This window comes from Atractosteus spatula, chromosome 1 (assembly GCF_055471065.1).
Source record: "Atractosteus spatula isolate fAtrSpa1 chromosome 1, fAtrSpa1.hap1, whole genome shotgun sequence".
In the NCBI taxonomy this organism is placed as follows: domain Eukaryota; kingdom Metazoa; phylum Chordata; class Actinopteri; order Semionotiformes; family Lepisosteidae; genus Atractosteus; species Atractosteus spatula.
In genome coordinates this window covers 3,899,708-3,924,358 of record NC_142706.1, presented here as the reverse complement: position 1 = coordinate 3,924,358, position 24,651 = coordinate 3,899,708, and the positions used below count along the sequence as shown (strand labels likewise).

At 41.9% G+C, this 24,651-nt stretch overlaps 1 protein-coding gene across 1 annotated transcript in view; it reads right to left on the bottom strand.

Annotated features, from left to right (window-relative positions):
- The window catches only part of dctd (dCMP deaminase), a 29,901-nt gene that overhangs the window by 5,113 nt on the left and 137 nt on the right, over window positions 1-24,651 (bottom strand). The window contains exons 2-5 of the mRNA XM_088913327.1: window positions 19,720-19,831; window positions 13,363-13,498; window positions 9,595-9,711; window positions 1,632-1,728 (exon numbers count right to left, since the gene is read on the bottom strand). Coding sequence (XP_088769453.1) covers window positions 1,632-1,728; window positions 9,595-9,711; window positions 13,363-13,498; window positions 19,720-19,831 — 462 coding nt within the window. The remainder of the gene's footprint in view (window positions 1-1,631; window positions 1,729-9,594; window positions 9,712-13,362; window positions 13,499-19,719; window positions 19,832-24,651) is intronic.

Below are 24,651 nucleotides of genomic sequence, written 5' to 3'. Positions count from 1 at the left end.
TAAACCTCTGAAACAACTAGCTCAAATACTGTGAACCAGTTTGCATTATACTGTACACAGGTGACAGGAGTTCATATTCAGCAGTCAGATGTTAATTATTCAGTTAGTTGTGAAATCTACTCATACCAACCTTGAGTCAGCACAGAAGCCTTGAGGGACAAACTGAAGTTATTTTAAACTACACACAGCCAGCTGTTGTTCACAACTTCAGTTTTCTCTCTCATACAAGAGAAAACAGTTTTTAGTGCCAAGAACATGGAGGTCTGCAAGCCTTTAAATATTACAGTCACTAGAACCAATGAGAAAGAAAGCATGCATGAAAAAACAGTAATGTGTGAATCTGCAGTGTGTTGAATTGTATTGCTTGTGAATTTCAGTACATCATTAATCTTGAATAAAGTCTATCTGTTTTATTTTGTGTGAAGTAGAAATGCAGAAATATTAGCATAAACGTGTTAATTAAAGAACCCAGAAAGAATCACTGCTTCTTCTAAGCGGATAATCGAAGGTATGTGAAACACAACACTTCTCACAAGCGCCAGCTACAATTAGTTGAATTCGCTCATGCAGGTCGTTATTGGGAACAAAAAAAAAATCAATTATAAAAGTTGGACTTCCACATTCGGTCTAGAAAATTACAAAATATCTGCAGCTCCCAACTTCGCATTATTAGAAATTCCAGGCAGAGAGGCAGAGTGGATTAAACAGCAGTTCGCTGTCTGCTGTGAGCTGTGTACTGTCAGGATCCTAGACAGCTTGTGAAGGCAGGAGGGGGCTTGAATTGAATGTTTTTGCTTCTAATTTTAATAGCCATCTCCCTCGTCTCCCATGGAAATGAAACGAGAGTCTCAACGGGACTTTTTCCTCTTGGATGTAATAACAAAGGCTATTATTAATTTGCAGGAGGAGGTGCTGTGATGAGAAGGAAGGCGAAATCTGCGTCTCCTCTCGAGGGTACGCGGCTCTCGTCCCCCGGAAAGTGGAAATAACACGCTTGGAAGCAGCTGCGCGCTGCCCCATCATCGGAGAGCAGAGGGGGGGAAAAAAGAAAAGAAAAGAGAAACAGAGAGAACACAGCACTCAAGACTGGAGCGCATCCCATTGAGAAGGACCCAAAGAGAATGAGCGAGGGAAAAAAAAGAGGGAAAAATCCACATGTCGAAAACAAACCCCCCCCCAAAGGATGACCGAAATAAGGTCTGTGCACACAAGCCTTTGTTCCAGTCTGGATCGGTGCTCTGTGCCGTAAACAGCAGCGTCCAGAACTGCCACTGCATCATTTTAACTGCACCCGCACTCCTCTGTGGCACACGAAGACAGCTGGGCATGTGGAAGTACAGAGCCACCCTTCAGCTGCTCGACCGCACAGCAAGGGTCACAAAAATGTGTCTCCCATTGCCGATATCCGAAGTCTCTCAGGGAAAAAAAAAAAAAGGACTACCGATTGATCTGAACCCCCCCAAAAAAATAAATTTTGCAAACCAAACTTCAATTAAAACCTCAAGTTGGGCTTTTTTTTTTTTTTTTACACTTTGTCAGAGCCATGGTGTCAAGCTTGTTTGTGCCGGCAGTGAATGCGCTGGGCTCTGACAGATGTAAATTAAGTCATTTATGGAGCTTCGGAGACTTACGTGTACTTAATTCCCGCCAAGTTAAACAAGCGTCTGGAGGCAGTCATTTCTGGAGTATCGTGATACTTGTCTGACAAATAAATCACATCCTTTATACCTGCAGGTAAACAGAAGAGAAGTAAATTATTATCTGACAAGCCACAAAGCCGAGAGTAGAAGCTTCCAGGCAGTGCACACAGAGTGGCAATGGCTTTCTTCAGCCATTATCTTTTTTAATTCAATTCTTTATTTAACCAGATAAGCCCATTGAGAACAAATTCTCATTTGCAGTGATGAGCTGGAGTGCACCCTTTCCTAGAGCAGGGCATTTACTGGAGCAGTATGAGTGAGGAGCCTTTCTCAAGGGTACAACAGAGGCATCTTCCTACCCACCCGGATTTGAACCCACGGCCCGCTGGCCCATCACCCCAAGCTCTAACCACAATTCCGTGCCACTGCCCAGTGGGGAAAGAGGCTTTAAGCCAGCCAAGAAAGTAATTAAATGTCAAGCATTCAAAACAAGAAGACAGTGTGGAAGTGCAGTGGTTATCTTTTAATCACAGGGCCTGACCCAATCAGGGGGTAACTGGTGCATAAAGCTCTCTGTCTATGAAATGTACAGTCAAGTACTCTGTTCCCCCACTGGGTCCAAAGAGACAACAGGGAAACAGCAAATGTAGCAAAGGTCAAGCACAAGGTCACTTCCTGTGCTGGGATTACAAACTGCAGAGTCAAGTACTACTTTTTAACCACACATTTGCTCTGCCTAGTGATGTTATACAGTCAACTTTAACCACACATTTGCTCAGCCTAGTTATGTTATAAAGGCAGCAGCCAAATGAATGCTTGTCGGTATCCATATTAAGCTACAGCAGCCTACATTCATTCATTTCAATTGCAAAAACTGTCCTATTGTGTTGAGTAACATAAAGCTACAAGCTAATAATACCTGCTGAATACAGCTTTAAACACAGGTTAGACATTGCCTTTTATATAACCAAAGGAAAACACGATGAAAGTAGCCTGTAGTTTGCTCTATTTGTCATTTGGATTTTTCATTTTTTTCTGCTTCTTTTCTGTAGAAAAGAAACTATTTCAATCCACAGTATATTGGGGTTTGTTTTTGTAATCAATACAAAAATGCGAAAATCCAAATCAGACTGGAGCAACTGTGCAATGCATATACTGTGTGCATTAAAAGCATGTACATCATTTTTTAAGCTTTGTAAATAAAATCCATTGTTTAGTACAAAAACTGTATTAGCAATATTATGGTACACAACAGTATTACTGAAAAGAGGCTACAGAGACCTTAAGAGAAAATGAGAGTACAAAATACTGCAAAGAGTTCATTTCTATAGTACAACAGCAAAAGAACTGTAAAAGCAAAACCAGTTTATGAGATAATATGGGCTTAAAAGATGAAAAAGGAATGCTAACATGCTAACAGAATATCTTACTGTGTAAAGTGTTGTACTGGATAATAAATGATGGCAATAACAGTCTATGTTTATAGAAGGAGCTCCATCAGTCTTGAGGAATTTCACCACAACTGACAAACAATGAGCCTCTACAGGGGCCGAGGCTGCTGAACACTAATGAATCACCAGGCCCTGATGGCATTTTCTCAGTCACACTTATGGAAATAAGGAATGAAGGTCCTAGCTAGAACACCTCAACACCGACCTCTGCCAGGAGCCGGACCCAAATACTGGAGAGCTGCAAATTGAATACCAATTAAGAGAGACAGAGATAAAACTGAACCAGGAAGCTGCAGCCCAATCAGTCTTATTTTACTGCTCCTTGACCAGTAGTTACAAAACAATCTTGTTTCAACAAACAGCCGACTTGGGTTTAGATCGGGTCTGGTTTGACGTCACTTTCTAAAAACTTTCGAATAAGCAACAAGAAAGCGTTTGTTAAGAAGCCCCATAAAAGATTCTCCAATTAAGAAGCCGTAGGAAACTTAGGTAATGGATGGACATGGGTCAAGAGCTGCTCCACGAACAGGAAGCAGCACTTCATCCTGAGGGGCACAGCCACTAATTGGGCGTGTGTAGGCAATGGTGTGTGGCAGGGACCCCTTTTAGATCCATCGCTCTTCCAGATCTATATCCACAACAGATTCTGGCACAGATAGCACACGAGTCCGATTTGCAGCCGATACAGGAGGGAGAGGAGCTTTACACAGAGACAACAGCAAGCAAATAAAAAAAGCCATGTTGAACTGTGCACTCTACACATGAAACTTAACATTAATAAGCATACTGATCCACACGAGAGGCAGGAATTCACACAACACAGAACACGTTGAGTGATTCTGAGCTGCAAGAAACTATCATTAAAAGGGATCTGGGTGATTTGTGTAGATCTGGCTTGCAGAACTCTATGCTCCTTTGTGCCGACGACAACTATGAAGTGATTTTGCACTACAGTTGTGTAGCGGGACCCTTTGTCTATTTAGAGGCTAACTAACGATGAAAGACAATTTATGAAGATGATCGGTGTCTCCTTTGCCAGGCAGGCAGGCTTCTGGAAACCCTTGTGTGAGCGGAAGCTCTGCAATGGCTGTACTGAAGGGAAAGCACAGGGCAGCAACCTTCTCAGCCCAACCTTGTAGGGGGATACAAGTAATTAATTGAACAAAAAAAAGTTGTAACGAGAAAGGCAAGCCCTCAGCATGAGCACTGCGGGGTGAGAGCTGTTGCTATGGGAGACCAATTCCTCATGGGGCTTAAGCAAAAACCCAAAGATACTTTTTAAATACAAAAACACTTTACAGTTTTATGCAGCATATTCAAACTTGTGTGTGTGTTTTTTAGGGTGGTAGCAGTGGTTTCTAAGATAGTCATAAACATCAATTCGTGTCAAAGCTGCTCATTCCTGGCCCAGGCTGCAGCAACCCAAACCCTATCCCAGAAGCACAGGACACGAGACAGGACCACACCCTGGACAGGACACCAGTCCATCACAGGACACAAGACAGGACCACACCCTGGACAGGACACAAGACAGGACCACACCCCGGACAGGACACCAGTCCCACACAGGACACGAGACAGGACCACACCCTGGACAGGACACCAGTCCCTCACAGGACACAAGACAGGACCACACCCCGGACAGGACACCAGTCCCTCACAGGACACGAGACAGGACCACACCCTGGACAGGACACCAGTCCCTCACAGGACACAAGACAGGACCACACCCCGGACAGGACACCAGTCCCTCACAGGACACAAGACAGGACTACACCCCGGACAGGACACCAGTCCATCACAGGACACAAGACAGGACCACACCCTGGACAGGACACCTTTCACAATATACAAAATAACAAATATAACTCAACATACAATTTTGCTTGCATTTCTTTCCCATAACTTCCACTGGGTGTGTCTATAAAAACTATCTTGTGCAAAGGTACTATAGGGTCAGCCTCAGCACATCCAATGCAGGAAATGAAAAAACATTGCACAAAAAACTGAACCAAAGTATAATCCACAACAAAATAAAAGATAACAGAACACATTATAAAATACATCTGTGCGTTAAAGTGAATAATCTTTTGCAATTAATGAAAAATCACATTGAGTAAATCAGCCAAACTCTGACAATCTAAAACAACTGAGTCTTCTGAACACAGAAGACTATGAGGGGACCCGAGTCACATATTAATCCTCAAAAGTACTGATTGCAAACCTTGCTTCTTAACTTTAGAGCTCACAAAAAAGCTACATCTGTAATTTAACAATTTCTTGTTTTCTATACCATTATATTTGCTTGTTCTGTTTGCAGTACCTATATTCTCCTTCTACTGCGTATGTTTAGATGCAGGCTACAACTGATTCAATGTCCCGACCATCATCCTTAGTGCCATCAACAGATCAAGAAATGTAATTAAATTAAACATTAATTAAACACTAGGATATCAATATTCTAACTGTTTGAAACCACTATCGTGAAAAAAAAGACTAACTGAATGGTTCCTAAAGTACGTCCTTGATAACGTTTGTGAAAATGCAGTAAACTTTTCATACTGAGTCAAGACGTCTGATATGCAGAGTGCTTTCCCGGTCTAATAAGATACATCTTGTTCTTTGAAGAAGACCACCGTAATTCAGGCCACTGTGGTTATCAACTGCTTGTCACAAATGCTTGTATATCTCATTGTGCCCGATGTTCATGACCTGCTGGTGACAAGATGTGTGCTTTTAGATGATAGTACTCCGAAAATGTTGCCTTTCTACAAGTCCTCGAGAGGCGAATGCTGACAGGCACTACTACGATAAGTGACAAGCTGAAGGCACTGGGAGACAACTGTTTTGACCTTTGTGAAGTCATAAAGAATTTCCATAATTCTTATGAATATGGATGATTATTTATGCAAGTCTCCTTTTTCCCCAGTGAATGAAATGACACACTTCACCTGACAAAAACTACAAGCTTTTAGGAGTGGAAGACGGCAGGATTTTCTTATAGCCAGACTTTCATCCAGATCGCCTCTTTTAAAGTCAGCATACAGTGGTGCAAGTCCAACAGAAGTCACAAAGATTCTGTAAAAACAAGTGACATTTACTACAAAATAATGATTATTTTCAATAAAATGAATCGCATTTAAAAAAGGTCTCTAAAAAGAAACGTTCAACTTTCAAACGCTCTGTTTCTTAATTTGTACTAATTCCTAAAGGCTGAGTTTTCCCACATTTGCTTCTGTGTACGGCTTCCCCTCGAAAAGAGTTTAAATCTCCACCAGAAAGGTTTTCTCTCTCACCATCACAAAATGTGAACCACACTGCATTGCGTAAAACTACGAGACCTAAGACTCCAGCGTTTTTAGAAACACTTGAGCAAGCATCATTCTCGGACAGAGATTTTCAGTAGGAAGAAATGTCCCGCGCCGATATACAAAGAATTTGGAAACGAGAGACAGTACGTGTTCGCCGATCGATTAACAGAAGGACCTGCTTGCCGAGCTGATGAAATACCTGCCTATCCCCCCCCCTCTCAGGGGTTCATCTCTCGCCAGATAACAGTGGAGGTTGACTCACTTTCGTCTGCGAATGTGCCGTTCTGCAGTCACCTGTCCTTCGGATGAGGACAGAACAGCAGGGACACAATGTTCCCTAAATGGGCCTTTTAATAATGGCCCACTTAGGACTCTCAAAAGATTTCCATTTTTTATTCTGAAATAACAGGGGATGCCAAACTCTTGTTCCCAGGAATAAAAAATGCAGTTCTTTTAGCAGCAGGGGATCAAGCGCAGAGAAAAGTAGGATAAAGTCCTCTAAATCTAATAGAAAGTATGAATTGCACCATAAACTGCCATTAATAACGAGGGGGGGTGATTTACGCTCCCTGGTTTCTGAAAAGGCGAGAGAAAAAGTTCTCAGGGAAAAAAATCTCTCATTCTTTCGCTCATCCCCCAGCTCTAGGGTTGATGCACTGCGTTCAGGCGTGCCTCACCAACAATGGAAGATACTGCTGGAGCTGTAAACAGGAGAGATCCACCGTTAGCATTTCAATAGGAGGGGATTAAGGAAAACAAAGGGAGCAGAGGAGCTAATGGGAACACAATAGGAGGTGTTGGATGAAATCAGGAGAGGGGTGAGAAAAAAGGACCAGAGAGCCACTAAATTAGAAGAGAAAGCAACTACAGCATAATTAAACAACATTAAAATGCAATCACCATTTCACATAGTTTTCCTGCCTGCACACAGGCCTGTAATTTCACTTAATTTATTCTCCTAACCTACAGCAGGAGCTCATATCAACTGAACAAAACTGACTCCTACAGACCCTGCTCCTGAACTCAATGAGGCTATTGGGACTCTTATTAATCTGCCACTCCGATCATTTTCCTGCCCATTAGAAACACACGTTCCCTGACATATTTAGACAGTTCATGATTTCTATCCTGTTCAAGTTCAAATGAAACATATCTGTCCAAATAAATACAGCATTTAAATAAATAAGGCCAAGTAACAAGACAGCAAATACCCTAAACAAACCTGATTTGATCTATAAAATGACAAAGCTAAATATGGCAAAGATCTACATTCTGGCAAAGACTTCCCATTTAGGACATTATTATCACCACTGAAAACAGGTGTTCATTTCAGAGTCTAACCATTTTATTAACAACAAATAAGATAAGTCTAGAATTAGGCTTTAGCTCCTCAACACCCTGGAATCTACTTGCACCCACTTGCAGACCAGGAGGAACAATATTTCGTTCCACTGTATATTTGTATATGGCTGGAATGACAAATAAGTGGGAACTTGAAAAGTGTTTGTTTTTTTTTTACTCGGCTGAAAGCAGCATTACTCATTTTACTTCGGTTCCAAACAAGTCATTTGAAAAGCTTCTCCCTCTGCCTTTTTCTAAATCAGTTCAATCTGGCCTGCTGAAGAACTCAGCACGCCGAGGTGAAGAGCAGCAGCTCCTGACTCACAAATGAACCAAGAGCGCCACCTACCCTCCTTTTCTGTACGCACAGACGTAACCCTCAAGCTTTCCTCATTAAGTTTAGAAGCCGAGAAGGTTTAAAGCAACAGTTGATTCAAAAAGATTTATACATCTGAAGGAAATGCACCCATAAAATGGGGTTGAAAACCTTACTAAAAAGTTTGCTTTCAGGAAACTGAGTTACATGGAGCTCAGTTTGAATGTATTCTTTAATTCAGGAAGCTCGGGCTCCCGTGTGTTTCATTAACTATAGCTTTCTACTACTTTTTTACTCTAGATATGAGCTCCCATTTAATTCCTAAAGCTGTATTTAAAGGATTTTACTTGTTCGTACAACGTAAAAGCTCGGATCCATGGTCTTTCCAAAATGCTATAATTAAAGAGTTCTTGTTTTGACAAATAACGTTTTGCATAATTTAGCACAGTGTAAGTTTGAAAAGAACTATGAGGCGTGCTGGGATAAGGCAAAAAATTCTGATTTAACACGGTAATAAATTCGGATATAAATACGAATTGAGCTTCTGATTTGTATTCACTTCTTAATAAAAATAAACCAAAATGCATATACAGTAAGTGATTAAAAGTACAGTAGAACACCCACACATGCACAGCAGCTGTTGTCTCAATCCTTTTGCTGATATCTAGCTATTTCAGGGAGTAAACTGCGATTTTACTGGGAGTGAGCCGTGATCAGATTCCATCTTGGTATGTGTATACTAACAAGATTTGTGAAATGTATCTGCAATCAGTTGTTTTTTTTCTTTGATGGAGAAATGAGAAGTGGAGGTGAAATAAACATGAACACATTAAAGAAAGAGGCAAGATGCTTCCTAATGACGTGACAGCCTGGAGATGTAGCTTATACCCCCACTGTGCAGTGGGAAGGAGGCTCGACAACCCTCTTAATGATTAGAGGGTGAAACTTCGATCCCATTTCAATATGCAGCTTAAGTTAAGCCTACAGAGACTCTGCATCCCAACACCAACAGCAGGGGCTCCTATAGAGAAAATGAAAAAAAAATAAGTTTGAGGAGAGAATAGCTAACCCTGGGATTTGTTCCTGAGCTACACAGAAAGTACGGATGACAAAATTCCGTGGTATCTCCGAGTGCATTTGTTTTTAGCTTTCACCCACGGGCATGAAGTTTTCAGATCTCATTCCCTCTGGGGGTCAGTTCATGTGCACTCCAGCTCCCCCTGCTAATTTAAATCTGTTCAAAGTAAACAAGGAACCTTTGAAAAGAACAAAACCGACAGTAATTAGATTCACTAGACATGTTTCTCCTGTACCCTACACCCCAGCTAGAAACACTTCTAAAAGAAAGGATATCCTCAGAATCATTAGTCAAAGCAATTAGGCTAAGAGAGGAGACACACCTCGGTATCATTCAAACACACAGGGGGCAAAAAAATACCGAAGTGGATATTTGAGCTTATTGCTAATTTATATTTAGATCCTTAAAATCACGCTGCATTAGAAATCTGCCAAAGCTGACACAGTCAGTTCCTCACCTGCTTGGATGATGAGTTTTGCGCATTCGTTACAGGGGAACAAGGCAACATACATTGTGCACCCCTTCACGTCAGCCGAGTTCTTGTTCATAATTGCATTCAGCTCCGCGTGGCACACTGAGAAGAAGACGACGACAGCATGGTCAGTGCTATTTAAACACCCTCCATCCGCAGCACATGTATGCTCTTATCAGAAACTCGGCGAAAAGACGGAGTGAAGAGATGGGTGGTCTCATTCCATCAAAATATTGAAAGAAAAAAGGAACAATATAATGATGGGAGGCAACCACAGCACCCGGCAAAAAAGCCTCACATTCCCTGGAGGAACACACCAACTCCACAGAGCCAGACACTGAAGGGCAGTCACTGAGGTCAGGGCGCCATCATGCCGCTGTGAGCAAGAGCATTCATCAACTTACTGTAGGGCTTTTTGTTCTTTACGTTGGACAAGAAGCGCTCTGCATTCCCGCAGTGCTGTAGACCCAAATCTGGTCAGGGTATTCAGGCAGCGGGTAAGCAGCCCACCCTTTTCACCGAATCTGACCCGTCGTGACTAACTGGAAACGGCTGCCACTGACTGTCGCAGAAAGAGCTCAGCAATTCATACACCCAATGTTTGGGGACTTATTAATTCCTCTTTATTAACAGTTATTGACCAAGTGCTTTAAATGGAGTAAAACTCGTAACCAGCTCCGCAACAAACTGCCAGTCCACTTCACTCCAATGTATTTGCATTCCCAGAACGTTTCCACAGTGTGGAACTGTCAGTTATCTGTGCAGATTGGTTTTAAATGCGATCTGTATTATTTGGGTCTTTTTTATTTAGGAATATAGTCAGTCATTGTATGAGACATTCAAAGTTGTTCCATCACAAAATAGACAGACTGTGTTCATTTATGAATGAGAACATGCATACTATTAAACACCCTTTTAATTTGGTATTAAATTAACACTGTTTACCTGCAATGATGCTTACCTGATGTTTGCTTTCTCCTTGTGAAAAGGAGTTAACATCACTACTAAATGACTGAAAGCCTCAACACCACATGGGCCTGACAAAACACATTTTGTTTCAAATGGCAGCCTTTAACACAATATTGATATTTATTCTGTCGAAAAAGGAACCAGTCCTTTTCACAAGGTTATGATCTTTTGAGAAGAAAAGAAATCTCGTAACACTCACACTTTTAATCATCACGGCTGTTTTCAAAGAGAACAATGTTTCCTACTAATAGGGGACTGGTTTCTAGTTGATGTATTCTTGACAGCTGTGTGTGCATTCCCTGTGGTTTCTGTCAGATTTGTACTTGAATACCATTAAAAGAAAACACCCTTGTGCTCCAGATAGCGACACAAACTGTTTTCAATTACCTTCAGAAGTCTGCCGTTTTGCGATCGTCCTATATTTCCACAATCCAAAGGTAATTCACAAAAAGGACAGACAGCCCAAGACCGATTTAATTCTGAACTGTCGCTTTTAGGCTCGATAAAAAGGTTTTTTTCACCTGCTCATGCACTTCTAAAAAGGAGGTGCAGCTGGCCGACCGTAATCAACTGCTCGATTTAAACGCAGCGTTGCTTCAAGTTGTGCTTGTGCAGGTGTGCTGTGCAGCCACCAGCGAGGTGCCCAGCCAGCGTGGGCTAAAAGCTGTGGCGTGTCCTTCAAATTCAGCCAAACTTCACTAATTAGATGAGCTGCGGGTGAAAGGATGGCAGAGAAGGAGCCACAGCTTCATCTCAGCCAACTGTGAAGCGTCACCCCTCCAAGTCTCAACAAAAAAAAAAAAGAATTATTCTAAGCCAAGCCGCACCTTACGCAAGAAGCTCGACACCGCAAAGGTGAAATCCGTTTGCAAAAATCTTTTGGATGAAAGTGCTGCACAAATGTTTGAGACGATTTTCAGACACAGCTGAAAGACTGATTCACAGTGTGAAAACTTTCTGCTGTCTGTGTAAGGAGTGTTGGACTCTAGAATAGAATAAACAGAATGTTTGTTATGTCAGTTCAGAAATGTTGAAAAATTATCATATTGCAGTAAAATACGAAGGGTGCACTCCTTAGGATGGATGAATCTTCCACTGCATGATCTATAGGGAATATTACTGTGATATTTTTCATATTTACCTACCCAATAAAAATCTGTTTTTCATAACTCTGGACCATGCTGACTTAAGTGTATAATTTCTATGTAAATGTTCCTCAAGGTTTTATATTACAGAGTGGAAGAGCCCAGAACAGAGGCTGCTTCATGTCCTTTTGCTAATTCAGTCGGCAAGGCTTCACAACTGCACAGAAGGGTTAAAAGGAGCAGCCGAATAACAGCCAAACAAATCCTCTTACATCTTCCTTCCTCAGATTCTCACAGCGGCTGAACTCTCTGTCCTAAAGGATTCTTCCAAAGAGGCATCTGCTACCTAAAGAATGTGCCAAATTCAGCTTCTGGGCTGCTATTGGACTGGTTTATTTTCTTGCGAAATGAGCGCTGGCAGAGCTCTAGAAACTGCCCTGAACCCTGCCAACTCAGAACATGCAAACAATCTCACACCACAAAAAAAACAGTTTCAAATTCCAAGCTTCCGGTCTCCCTAAAATCCTTTTAAGAGTTGTCAAAAACTGTTTTATTGCACTTTGTTGTTACCTGAATAACCCTCCTCTGCAACAGGAAAGCCAAAAACAACGTGCTTTTAATGTTGCAGATTGGGAAGTATTAGGAACTGGTGCCCTCTTCAGGTTAAAACACCCTACTTCACAGGAATTAGGTGTCTGGTGTAGAACAAGAAATAATACGGTTCTGTGAGATATAAGTTTGAAAGAGATGTACAAACCCAACTGCTTTTTAATGAGTGTACATGCTGACATCTCGTAAGACATCACAGCAAAGATTAACATACAAGAACCTACAATCTAGCACAGGCATGAAAAGACGGCATGCTACAGGCCAAAGTCACTGATCATGCTAAAACGCGCAGCAGGGTAAAAGCTTCTCGTTCCTGGTAGTATGCAGAATACTTATGGAGAGGAGTCTCATCTACAGATTCGTAAAATATAGATCTGTAGACACTTTTTAAAAGCATCGGAGCTGATGTGCAAAGCAGGCCTTTCATTTATCCATACACCGCACTTATAATTCCATAAGATACGTGGGTTTACCTGAAGATCTGTGGTGGATTAGCACGATTGGGTTTTTATGGTAAAAGAATACACTGTGTTAAAAGCTTTGCTACGGCTCACGTTGCTCTGCACTCCAAAAGTCTACCTGTCCAACCGGGTCTCGAACCCGATAACTGACGGCATGCAAGCAGAGGAGGAAACAGAGGGAGAAGAGGAAAGCTGAATCACAAAACTTGATGGGAGATGTTTAAAATCTAAAAGGACTCCCTTGACACAGCGGGTTCAATCTCCTTCTTTCGGTGAGGCGAGGTGCAGGACAGGAACAGCTCACCGTCAAACACTTTTCTCCGTTTCCTTCGGAAAAGGCAGCAGCTTCTTTAAAATGATCCGCCAAGGCCAGAGCTTTCAAGCAAGCAAACAAAATACCAGCCCCTGTGGGGTTTTTTTCCCTCCTACATGGTTCTTACATCTTCTTTAAATCACAGCTTGGGCATCAGCCCAACCTGACCAACCTGTTCGCATTGCACAGTTAGAAGAAAACAAAACGGCCAGCTTCTGTCCGAAAACATTCATCCTTCATACAATCAGACTGCTATCAAAGCCACTTCAGCACACACGAGCAGCCAGCTTGACGGGCCTCAGTCAGAACTCCTTACCGTAAGGGTATTTGGTATCCAGCTTGTTCATCGCAGTCCGATTCCAGGGAAGCAGGTCATCGTTGCATCCATTAGGCATTCCGTTATAGCCGATGCCCACAATTTTGTTTTCTGGGTTCACAATACAGGCCCCGACCTACGCACAGAGCGGGACACAGTCAGACAGTCAAACAGACCAAATGCAACAAATTCTGCTGTTGCGTGACGTGGTGAAAGAGTTCGGCTTGCTTTGTGTAGGCCTAATTTTCACCACATGCCACCTTTTGGCTGAAGGACAGCAGAGGAGTGTCGCATTACATAGCACAACTCGGATTACCGGGAAAACTTGCAGAAGTCATGGTGGTCATGGCCTTAAAATACGCCAAGTCTTGGAGTTTCACACAAGTCGGATTTTACACAACACGGAGCACGTACATTGTTAGTTATCCTCAAGTGCAGTAAACCCTCAATGTCTTGTGCTTCAAGTCAGGTTTTATACCTCAAGGATTTATCTGCAACATGTATGTTTTGACACAATCAAATTATTTAAAGTACTGAAAGTTTTGATTAAATTATTCAAGTCAAAATACAAAGGAGCAGCAGAACTAGTGGTAGCCTTGTGTATTCTACTACTGCAAAATACAGTGTCGTAGGAACAAAATCACCACATAGATACATCTCCTTCAACAAACTTTTACTTGTTGAGAATAAAAAGCTTGTACGCCTGAACCAACGGTAAAACATCGCAAAAAACATCCCTCTTCTCCTCTGGTGCCGAAATCTTTATCGGTCCGGATTTAACTGCCTGCCTTGTTGAAAAAGTCCTGACCTGCTGCCCGTCATAAGAAGATACTAGTCGTCGCTTTGTTTAAACTTAACACAAAATGGTTACAACAGAAGATTTCAGTCAGACGATATTTGCATCTGCAATTATGCTACAGTTTAGTCATGGACAGGGAGACCAAAATCAAAATAAAACAGTTTGTGCTGTGGAGCTGACAAAAAAAACAAATATGTAATATAATACAAATATTATGAAGGCTGTAATTTTAGCCACCTATTATTCACATCTAATTGACGCAGGTTCAGAAATGCAGCTGCCAAGCCCAGTATCACAGGGCCGGACTGCTGAGGTTTGGCATGATGGAATAAGCAATCTGGGCTCAGTCTCGCCCCACTTTTCCCATAGCTGTAGTAAAACAGCCACTGAATCTTCCCCGGCTGTGTGAATGCAAGACAGAATTGTTCACAGTCTAAGCCTAAGCTTCACTGTGAAATTCTGGTCAGCTTTTCTTCTAGTTGGGGAATCCCAGTCACAGTCGGCTAGTTACATGACCCAGGCTTGAACCCGTGATCACAGAGATCTGCGCGGACTCAGGCAAGTGCCATTATACAGATCGAGCCACTCAGGATGCCCCAGTTTGCTTTTTAAGAACACTCCGTGAACTAAGAAAAAAGAGGCTTCTAAAAAGTAGTTACGACAGTTCGTTCAACTGCTTTCTTTTGCTACAGAAATTTGCCAAGAAACACAGAGCTCCTGGGAAAATTTCCTGGGTAAGAGGTAACCGTTTCTCTGAATACTTCAGCTTTTATCAAAATCGCTTGGCTCTGAACACAGAAGAACATGGCCCGCTTTGTAAAATGGAAGATATTTTGGCATAGAAGGCACTCAACAGGAAATGTTGTACGCTGGCAGCTCAGTTCCTATTTTGAAGGGTAGACAACAGGAACACAACTGCCCAAATTCATCTCTGACAAAAAAAAACAAGCTGTGATGGTTCAATAGTCAACAAAGCAGATCTCATTGCCAAAAACTGTCTGACTTGTGCCAGGAATCCCCTCACTTCCATTTCAACCATTCATTTTATTTATTTTTTTACTAAAGTTCAAAACAGTACATAGCACCTGCAGTCTGCAATCTGGCAGTTTAGTTTCAGAGCAACAGAACACCAGTGAAGGCGGACTTAGAAACTGAGAAGGCGGGCTGCAGTTAACATTCCAGAAATCATTTCATGTCAAACACAAAATCAAAGTTGGTTCTATGTAGAATTTAAAGTAAAAAAAAAAAGTTTCCCATTGTATACAACATGCTTATTTTAAACGAGCAAGTAAAATATTCAAAGCAGAACCTGAACTAAAAAAAAATTCACACTAAAAGTATGAGTGACACAAAAATTCTCATGCGACTTAGGCTCCTGTCGGGCATATTTGGCTTTGAAAACCTAACACATATTCTGACCTCTTAGCAGCAATATCACATGATTTTCAGTCCTATCTGATTAAACAAACTTGCATGAAGTCGGAGACAATTACAACAAATCCTAAGTCATGCTTTGGATCATGAAAAATGACACCCATTACACAGGCAGTCAGGAACTGGATTCTGTTAGGGTGGAAAAATGAAAAAGAAAGGAGAGTGGAAAGCACTCTTGATTACAGAGCAGTTATGTGCAACATACAAATTACAATAAGTGAAAACCCTTACAGCAGAACTGGATACTTAAGGGAGGAGGGGGTGAGCTGACTGGCAAAATTTCAAAAAGATCTCCCCCCTCCTCCTTGTGTACTGTCGGAGTCTAACCACAGCTAACAAACAAGCACACCACCAGATTCTCAAGCATACAAATTCTAATATACGACCTACTGATATGTGACCTGACCGTCCCACCGGCAATGACAAAGCAGATAATCCTTACCTTTGCTCATTTTTACACTCGCTGGCCAAAATACGAAGACCCTCCCACACGCACAGTATATAAAGGGGTAACCACCAAGACCAGCAAGAACAGCTCAAACTGGGTGTTTATTCTGTACGGTTTCTGAAGTATTTGCAGTCCAAACTCATCCCCTTCTTCCGGCAGGATCGGTTTCTTTCGGCTGAGGTCGAGACGAGGGTAGTGGAGTGCGCGTCTAAGCCGTGCCCTCGGCCCGCGTCCCTGGTGTTCGGCGGGCTTGAGGTCGGAGATTGCTCCGGCCAGGGAAGGGGATGGAAGTCTGTCTGGTGCTCCTTCAGGAGAACTGCACAGGGAGTCTTTTCAAGTGACGGGATGGAGTTTCTATGATCTCGGCCAGCGAGTGCTCTTGTCCAAAAACTAAACAAGTCTTTCCGGTCCTGTTCATTTGCTAAACAGATGTTTACCTCAAGCAGACCACCTCACTTAAAAGAAGAGAAAGCACAGATCACTGACAATCTCCCAGGACAAGATTACAGGTCCAGTCCTCACAAACTGGAAAATAACCAGTTATCCCCTTTAAATAATGCTCTGAATATTACTTCCTCCCCCGAAGGTCCTCCGTCAAAATGTTTGACAATGATAGGCATCATTTAGAATGGAAGCAATCTGATAAAAATATGCTAATTATACGATAAAAGCTGCTGGAGTTTCACAGATTTTCAGTTTGCAGTTGCTCAACGCTAATGGCAAATTATCGTTAACGATCTGAATACACCATTGCACATTTTATCAAATCTGCCTTATGATTTGGTCACAAACTATATTTATTTTACATCACATGGCATTTACCACAGCGTGCGGTAAGCAATTGAGCATATTTACAAATTTATTTTTAGTGGTAAAGCCTTATGGAATGATTATTCTTTTTAAAGGCTGGCATACAAAAATCGCCAAAAACATTTACAAACACGGTAGAGAGCAGAGCTTTGTAATAATGTAATGTGTAGCACCTGTAACTTGCAAAAGCTATTTAGCCTCTACCTTTTATTAGGTACCATCTGAAAATAGTTGCATTTTAAGGAAATGGTTCAGGCTGCGGTAAAGGTTAGGGTTTTGTTACAAATGCAACTGATCAGTAGTTTGTTCCATCTAAAATGTATTATAAATATATTAACAACAGGGTTATTACCCCTCAAATAAAGTGTAACTGTTTAACTGAAGTATGACAGGATTTAGTTGATACTTCAGCCAAACTGTAAGCCACCATAACACATGGCATCGGCCTCATCAAATCATACTTTGCTCAAACTCCAAAATGACTTAATATTATACTGGACAGGACGAGACTGAAAACCAATCTCAAAACTCCTGTTAAAAATAAGTGATGTCAATATGGTGTCATGTCAATATGGTGGATTATCTAAGAACTCAACCTAACTTCAGAGCTACAAGCTTGCTATATATCAATGCTTGGTTTGTTGATGCAGGTCAAAAATGATCACATTAGAGGACATCAGTAAAGAGCAGGTTCCATGCTATGTAAAACTGGGAAAGCTATTCTTTAAGAGAGACTCTTGCCATAAACCTAAAACGACCAGTGCTTTAACAATGCAGTATATATCCTTTGTCTATTTTCTGTATTAAAATGCATATTAAAATGTTTTAAACTACCCTGATCTGTTTAAAATATTTCACTTAAAAGTTCTCAGGAAAAAGAAACCTAAAAATAAAATTACCATGACTCTCAATGTCCAAACATAATGACATTCTGTCTGATTGATGTATATCAAAGCATGTTGCTTTCTTCTATTAAATCAAAAATTATGACACCTCTTTTGTGGAGGTTACTATTTTGAAAATAAATACACTGTGTTGGCTACTGATGTTTTATTGGGGACTGAAGGATAGGAGATAATTTGAAGAGATTGTTTCAAGACAAAAAACAGTTTGTTTTAAATTAAAAACTGTTTAAAATGTTTAATTGAAGGATTACACAAATACATGTTTAATTAAATGATTACTCAGATTCTCCACATAAATACTACAACACCTGACATGACTGTAAATTGGCATTTGTAAGTCAAGGTCAGGATAAATTACTAATCTGCTTTTGTTGATGCTCTTCCCGTGCTCAATATTCAGCAAAGAGTACTTCAGACTTAATGTAGCTTTTGATCTTCAATTTCAGAAGGGAATATGCTACACATTTGAAAGCAAGTGTGACTCACTCCAGCATAAAAAAGTCATTTTTAATCAAACTTTTCCATAAAACCATAGATACAGAAAAGAGTATGCCTCACTCTTTTATGAATAATAACCTGCATTTCGTTTTCTTGTCTTCTGGGGGCGAATTGCTTCCTCAAGGTCGTCAGATACATTGTTGTAGTAACGTTGTAGTGAATAAAAACCTGCCTTGGACTCCCACTGTGCTGCATAAACAATCAAGCTTCACAGCAACATGAAACAGATACCAATTTCCTTTCTTCATAAAAAAAGAAAGGAGCCCTTTTTATCCTTGCTAGTTTTGATCAAGCTGACTCAAACTCCTTTTTTCGCCACCCTGCTTTACTAAGATCCAGATAACGTAGAGATCTTCCACCACACATGAGTCATTAACCCTTTTTTCAATTCTCTCCTTTTAAAAGACTCTTAGTTTTCTGGCAGCTGGCTGGCACTGCAAGTCCCCTAACTCCCCATAGCAGGTGCTCTGTACCCCACTGCCTGAGAGAAAGACATGCTGAAACCAGAATGGATTACAGAAGCCACAGACACCCTGCTGCGAGGCTCTCACACTGAGTTCTCTCTCTCTCTCGGGTTTAGGCTTCTCGTAAATAAGCAATACCAGCCTCCCTCCCATCTGCAATACGAGGGGCATTATTTTACAGAAGACAAATGTGCAAAAATAGGCATTCTAGACACTAACATGTGAAAAAAACAACTAAAAAAGAGCATGAAAGCATGACAGCTTCCTTAAGTTTTTATTTTGGCTAAGCAAGATTTAAAATGTATGCTTCTGCATAGGCGAAGACGGGTTTAATATAAAAAGTTCCCAGCCACAGATGGATGTGTGCTTTCTTTTTTGTCATCTGCCCCTTCCAGGAATCTCAGTAAAAATCTGGTTTAAGAGAAATCTGGGCTCCAAATTGACCAAATTTTTTTGCCTTTTCCAGCCTGGGGCTTTCTACTAACCGAACCGCATCATGAAACCCGTTTGATTTCTCTGAGCAGCAAAAAAAACATTCCTCACAATCAGTTTGGTGACAGCATTCGTTACATCCCCAAACTCCTACTACTTCAAAAGTCTGAACTTCTCTTCTCTCCTTTGTAAATTCGTTTTTTTCCCGAAAACCCATCTGCTCTACACGGTAACATCCCAAATTCAAACATGAAATTAAAAACGAAATCCGACAGGGTGCCGCAGTAAATGAAAACTGACTCCTAGACATGCTTACCCACTACACTGCTCATTAATCCCCACATCTCAACTTGCCAGCCAAGCCTAAAAAGCCAGCTGATGATTTATTAGTTTCGCTTCCAAAAGAGCCAGCTACCAGATTGAAAGACTTGATTCGAATGTGTCAGGTTGGTTAATATTTAATGGTTCAGTTCACATTAAAAACCCAGCCAGCAGGCAGCACACAGGGTGGTAAGGAAGAAGGGAGTCGATATTGATCAGCCTTAAGCCCCCTGGCCTCAGCCCTACCTGAGAGCTTGGATCCTTGCTTCTTTGAGCTGACAGGAATGCAACAGCCATGAAATATTCAGGCCACTCCAGGTAGTCGTCTCTTTTCTTGCAGGGGGCTGCAGCCTCAGACCTACAGAGCACGGAAAAGCACAAGACACATCGGTGGGTAACTGTTTAACGCCGAGGCCCCCTCATTAACAACAACCAACGGTCCTTCATCTGAGAGGGAAGCCCTTTATTCTGCGCGTCGCCCCTCGCCAAAAACAGGAAAAATCCGAGCCGATAATCAGATTAAAATGTAGCTGCCCGACTTGTTAGCTGCTACCCCAAGATTGCAAGGGAAAAATCCCATTATGCACTGGTCGGCTTCTAACACTCATAATCATATCAAACAGCAGCGTCTGGATTTTTAGGGCCCACATCAGCAATTACTGCATTATTACTATTCTGCACTAAACTCGCTGCTCCAGAGTGCTTATGGAGCACTGTGCTTAATCACCAGCGTAACAGTAATGGCACCAACTAGGCATGTAATAGATAATATCCTACAGAGCTCCTTGCTGTGCGAACAGAGTCCAGAACATGAAATTTAAAAGAAGGACCACCTGCCTGTAAATGAATTGGAATGAGAAAGCTGATCTGTTAAGTATCTGTCTATCTTGGAACCTAAAAAGAAAAACGGGCTTGCAGGAGAAATCTTTCATCCAGCAGTTCAGTCCCCTCAATTGAAATACGAGCGCAAAAAGCAGTAGAGAAGACTCTTTGAACATTTTCTCTTTCGACATCACGGTGCTTGTTATTATTAAGATTAAATCTTTACTTGGAACGAATTTTAGTTCGGAATTTACCAATGGCTTGCTTAAAAACAGTCTTTCTTTATTCAAAATAACTACCAGGATAATACAGAGCATTTTATATCACTTATACCCAAAGCACTAAACACAATGTGGTAAGAGAGACGAGACATTTTTAAACTCAATTCCAGCATCATCTTAGTGGGATTTTCCCCACTGGATAAATATATTTTAAATAACTGTGAGAGAATATATATTTCCAACAGTGATATGTTCAAATTTACTATTGCTTAGTATCACAAATTATAGTATTACTTCATTGTAACAGTATAATAAGTGTTTATTACTTATTTAATTGTGTTATATAAAAATGATGAGCTACTTAAAAAGACTGTGAGGTAAACCCACCTCAATTCTCACAGCTTAATGGTTCTCCCCCAAGTTCAAAGTGCCATTCAGTTTTTTTACTACTAATTCTTAAGAGTAATTTCTTACAGAAAAGCTGGTGACCATTTCATTGCACTTGTGCACATGACAAATAAGCCGAACTTCCGTCCCTTCAGCCTTGGGTCCCAGGCGTCCTACCGTCTCTTCAGCCTTGGCTCCCAGGCATCCTACCGTCCCTTCAGCCTTGGGTCCCAGGCGTCCTACCGTCCCTTCAGCCTTGGCTCCCAGGCATCCTACCATCCCTTCAGCCTTGGGACACAGGTGTCCTACCGTCCCTTCAGCCTTGGCTCCCAGGCGTCCTACCGTCCCTTCAGCCTTGGCTCCCAGGCGTCCTACTGTCCCTTCAGCCTTGGCTCCCAGGGTCCTAATGTCCCTTCAGCCTTGGCTCCCAGGGTCCTAATGTCCCTTCAGCCTTGGCTCCCAGGCGTCCTACCGTCCCTTCAGCCTTGGGTCACGTGTCACAGGTGCCCTACCGTCCCTTCAGCCTTGGGTCACAGGCGTCCTACCGTCCCTTCAGCCTTGGGACACAGGTGTCCTACTGTCCCTTCAGCCTTGGGTCACGTGTCACAGGTGCCCTACCGTCCCTTCAGGCTTGGCTCCCAGGCGTCCTACCGTCCCTTCAGCCTTAGGTCACAGGGTCCTACCGTCCCTTCAGCCTTGGGTCCCCGGGTCCTAATGTCCCTTCAGCCTTGGGTCCCAGGCGTCCTACCGTCCCTTCAGCCTTGGGTCACGTTTCACAGGTGCCCTACTGTCCCTTCACCTCGCACCAACATGTTTATTGGCAGAATGATCACGCAACTTCTGACATTCTCAGTGACTGGCTAGTGAGTACACAGTCTTCCCCCTTCCCTTCTTTCACAATCATCTGACGACTGTGAATCGTCCAGCTATAGCTCTCTTTCCCTGTATGCTCCCTGCATACATCTTCTGTTTTATATAACTGAAATACTGCACACATTTTAAAAGGTTAGCATAATAGGGCTTGCACAGCCTCACTCTTGTGTACCTGGCACAGACTGCAGACCATTTTATATCCCAAAACCACAACTGCACTCAACGGGAGACTGAATGCTCTGTTATTATTGCTAATTAATTATGCTGTCACTTTTATCCAGAGAGAATCATATATGCAACCATTCATACAGCTGGACACTTTTTATTGGGAGCAATCTAACCCTAGTACCTTCCTCAAAACTGTTATCTTTCTACTATATAATGCTTCATGTTTTGGTATGGGATGGCCCATACAGTGGTTACAGAGAGATAGGCCAGTAGATTTAAAGGTCAGGCTTATACTTGGTCAAGTAATTTATTTTGTTAGATGGTATGGTGGCTTTGTGGTTCGCTCAGCACCTGTGTTCGATTCCATATGAAGTGGAGTTTGCATGTGCTTATCATGTCCAGGGTGGGTTTCCCCCCACAGTTCAAAGACATGCAGTCATGGCAGGTTAGGAGGCATATCTAAACCTAAACTCTCTCAACCCTGTGTGTGTGTGTGTGTGTGTGTAAGAGAGTGTGAGTGTGAGTGAGTCTTAAAATGGCCAGTCACCCAGTCCAGGGTATAGTCTTGACAGAGAACACAGGCAAGGCTCTAGAGAGGAAAATCAGTTTACCAAGTGCCTCAAACTGATAGCTGCCCCAGCACCACTGCAACACCTAATGAAATCCCTTCAGGGGGGTGAAAAGCAGTACTGGGCAGCTGACAGGCAGAAACCACCACTGGCCACTGGCTGGTATGTATGACTGGTATGAGTACAAGTCCTTCGAAGGCACACCAGGTATGTTGCATAACATGAAGTATTTGGCTAGCACTCCTAGTTTTATAGAGGCTTCCTCATATACTCTTGGAATTCCAGCATCTCCTTCTGCATTACTTCCCCGATTAACCTCTGGCCTGCTCTGCTACACAGCAGGGGCAGCATAGCAGAGAAACAAGCTAATGGAACAGCTCTCACAGGGGACGGTTTCACACAAAACAATTAACTCCCCCCTGGAGGGTCCTGAGCAAAGCCTCTCTCAGTTACAAAAACCAAGAACCTGCAAACAAACTCAGCGCTCACTTTTTGGATACTGCCGTTCACTAGTGTTTAATCATAAAAATCCCCAAGCTCATTACTTCGCTTTCTCATTACGTCTGCTTGGATTGTAAATAAATCTATTTGCTTCCCCAATTTAAAAGCAATGCTAATTAATCAAGCCTATCACCTCAATTATTTTAGTTAATTTATTTGGAAATACAAATCTAACAAATGAAAAACATTTCTAACGCAATGCAGACAGTATGGGTGCTACACTGGCATGCTGGTTAATACTGCTCCAGAATCCTGGGGCTGAAACTGATTTTGGACTTTCTTTGTGGAGTTCAGTTGGCATTAAACCAGGTGGTCTTGCTTTCCTCTCACCTCCCAAAGATATGCTGGTTAGGTAGACTGCCATCTCTGAACTGCCCCCGTCCAGAAAAGGGCCGTCCTGTCCTCGTTAAGTGGACAGATTGTGTTGCCTTTTCCCCCTTACAACCTGTTTGCAGAGCATGAAACTAGACAGCCCCTATTTGACTGTAGGCTATTCACTCCTCTGCAGACTGATAGTCTTTCAAGGTGCTAAGTATTTCTTTTCTTATTTACCTTAAATTCTAAGCAGTCCATGCAGAAATTGCGCTGAAGGCAACAAACCTTTTTCCCCCCACACTTACTTCAATAATTTCCAGTGACCACAGATTCCTTAAGAATCACTTAAAGCACACTTAACCTGCAGCGTCGATGCACAGAGGTCGAAGCAGTATTTTGACTTGAAATTATCCAGCCTCAGTGCGCAGTTGGTCCCGGTTGGCGTTTCAGAAATGATCACCATCACTCTTCGCTACCTACAGTACTGTACCTACTTCACCAAAGCGCAGCGCTGGGTGACACATTAAAACGCATCCCAGAGTTTTATAAACGTCAAACCCAGGGGATTATGTCGGACAAGAAAAATGGTAAAAGTGGGCGGCACGTTTTAATGTATAGATAACTGAAACATGTATTAGTATTTGTAAATGTTAATATATTGAAGCAAAATATCCCTAGCACAACTAAGATGTAGAATTCACTTACCTGATGTATAAAACCCCACACAGTCAGCTACTACATTAGCTACTTTTGGAAATCTTAGAGCACGTTGTCATTGTAAAGAATTGAATTTCTGAAACTAAATGCTTGTAGATACAGAAGGATACTGTTTACTACGGAGAACCCTTAGGTGTCGTTCTGCATCTGACGGGGGATAAGAATTATAATTAATGAACGAACAAATAAAATGTTGTTTTGATCCTCCAGCCAATATTCCTAGTGACCATGACAGGTTTCTTCACGCATCTGCAACGTGGATTAGTTATTTAACAATCCTCCAGTCCTGCTCGCTATATAAACTTCCTTTCGTTTAATCACAGCAGTCAAGGATACCTGCGTTTTTGCGATTGTAGATTTACACATCGCTTTGTTCTTAGCGCTGATCCAACCACGCGCAGATCTGAAGGATTTCTAAATGCAAAAACATGCAAAAACCTTTTAATGTTGTTTTTTTTTCAAAGAAAAAACGCTTTAAAAATGAACATCGCAACAGGCAGTTTTGTTTTTTAAAAAAATCAGCGTTCGCTGGGGATAAAAGGCGAGCGTTTTAAAATGTCATAAAACTACAAAACAGGAAAACAAACGCTTTTTCACGTCTCAAA